A 1,482-nucleotide genomic window follows, 5' to 3' on the forward strand; every position below is an offset into this window, starting at 1 on the left:
TGTAGTTGTTGGAGTAGCAGTTGCAGTTGTTGGTGCTTGAGTTGTAGTTGCTGGTGTAGCATTTGTAGTTGTTGGCAGTTGACTTCTTGTTGTTGGTGTAGCAGTTGTAGTTGTTTGTGCTTGAGTTGTAGTTGTTGGTATAGATGTTTTAGTTGTTGGTAATTGACTTGTTGTAAGTGGAGCAGTTGTAGTTGTTGGTGCTTGAGTTGTAGTTGTTAGTGTAGCAAATGTAGATGTAGGTACTTGACTTGTTGTTGGTACTTGAGTTGTGGTTGTTATTGCTTGAGTTGTGGTTGTTATTGTTGCAGTTGTTGTTGGTACATGAGATGCTGTAGTTGGTGTAGATGTTGAAGTTGTTGGTAATTGACTTGTTGTTGGTGTAACAGTTGTAGTTGTTGGTGCTTGAGGTGTAGTTGATGGTGTAGCAGTTGTTGTTGGTACTTGAGTTGTGGTGTTTGGCTTAACAGTTGTGGTTGATATTGCTTGAGTTGTAGTTGTTGGAGTAGCAGTTGCAGTTGTTGGTGCTTGAGTTGTATTTGTTAGTGTAGCCAATGTAGATTTTGGTACTTGACTTGCTGTTTGTACTTGAGTTATGGTTGTTAATGCTTGAGTTGTGGTTGTTACTGTTGCAGTTGTTGGTACTTGAGATGCTGTAGTTGGTGTAGCAGTTGTAGTTGTTGGTGTAGCATTTGAAGCTGTTGGCAATTGACTTGTTGTTGTCGGTGTAGCAATTGTAGTTTTTGGTGCTTGAGTTGTAGTTGTTGGTGTAGATGTTGTAGTTGTTGGTAATTGACTTGTTGTTGTTGGTGAAGCAAATCTAGTTGTTGGCACTTGAGATGTAGTTGTTGGTGTAGAAAATGTTGTTGTTGGTGATTGAGTTGTAGTTGTTGCTGTTGTTGGAGCTTGTATTGTTGTTGATGTTGTTGCTTGAGATGTGGTAGTTTGTTCTGAAGTTGTGGTACTTGGTGCTTGAGATGCTGTAGTTGGTGTAGCAGTTGTAGTTGTTGGTAACTGACTTGTTGTTGTTGGTGTAGCAGTTGTAGTTGTTGGTGCTTGAATTGAAGTTGTTGGTGTAGATGTTGTAGTTGTTGGTAATTGACTTATTGTTGTTGGTGTAGCAGTTGTAGTTGTTCGCGCTTGAGGTGTAGTTGTTGGTGTAGCAGTTGTTGTTGTTGGCAATTTACTTGTTGTTGTTAATGTAGCAGTTGTAGTTGTTGGTGTAGCAGTTGTTGTTGATGGCACTTGAGATGCTATAGTTGGTTTAGCAGTTGAAGTTGTTGGTGCTTGAGTTGTAGATGTTGTTCTAGCATTTGTAGTTGTTGGCAATTGACTTGTTGTTTGTGTAGCAGTTGTAGTTGTTGGTGCTTGAGTTGTAGTTGTTGGTGTAGATGTTGTAGTTGTTGGTAATTGACTTGTTGTTGGTGTAGAAAATCTAGTTGTTGGCGCTTGAGTTATAGTTGTCTGTGTAGCAGTTGTGGTTGT

The 1,482-nt window shown here is 39.7% G+C and overlaps 1 protein-coding gene across 1 annotated transcript; it reads right to left on the reverse strand.

Annotated features, from left to right (window-relative positions):
* Positions 1 to 6: 6 nt before the first annotated feature.
* On the reverse strand, positions 7 to 1,476 carry LOC119420395 (mucin-2-like; the record flags this gene model as incomplete). The annotated part of the gene is made up of 1 exon (XM_037687785.1): positions 7 to 1,476. A coding segment is annotated over one exon (1,470 nt), but the record flags the coding sequence as incomplete, so codon positions are not given.
* Between the last annotated feature and the right edge of the window lie 6 nt (positions 1,477 to 1,482).

Source organism: Nematolebias whitei, chromosome 14 (assembly GCF_014905685.2).
Source record: "Nematolebias whitei isolate Nwh7 chromosome 14, NemWhi1, whole genome shotgun sequence".
Lineage (NCBI taxonomy): Eukaryota > Metazoa > Chordata > Actinopteri > Cyprinodontiformes > Rivulidae > Nematolebias > Nematolebias whitei.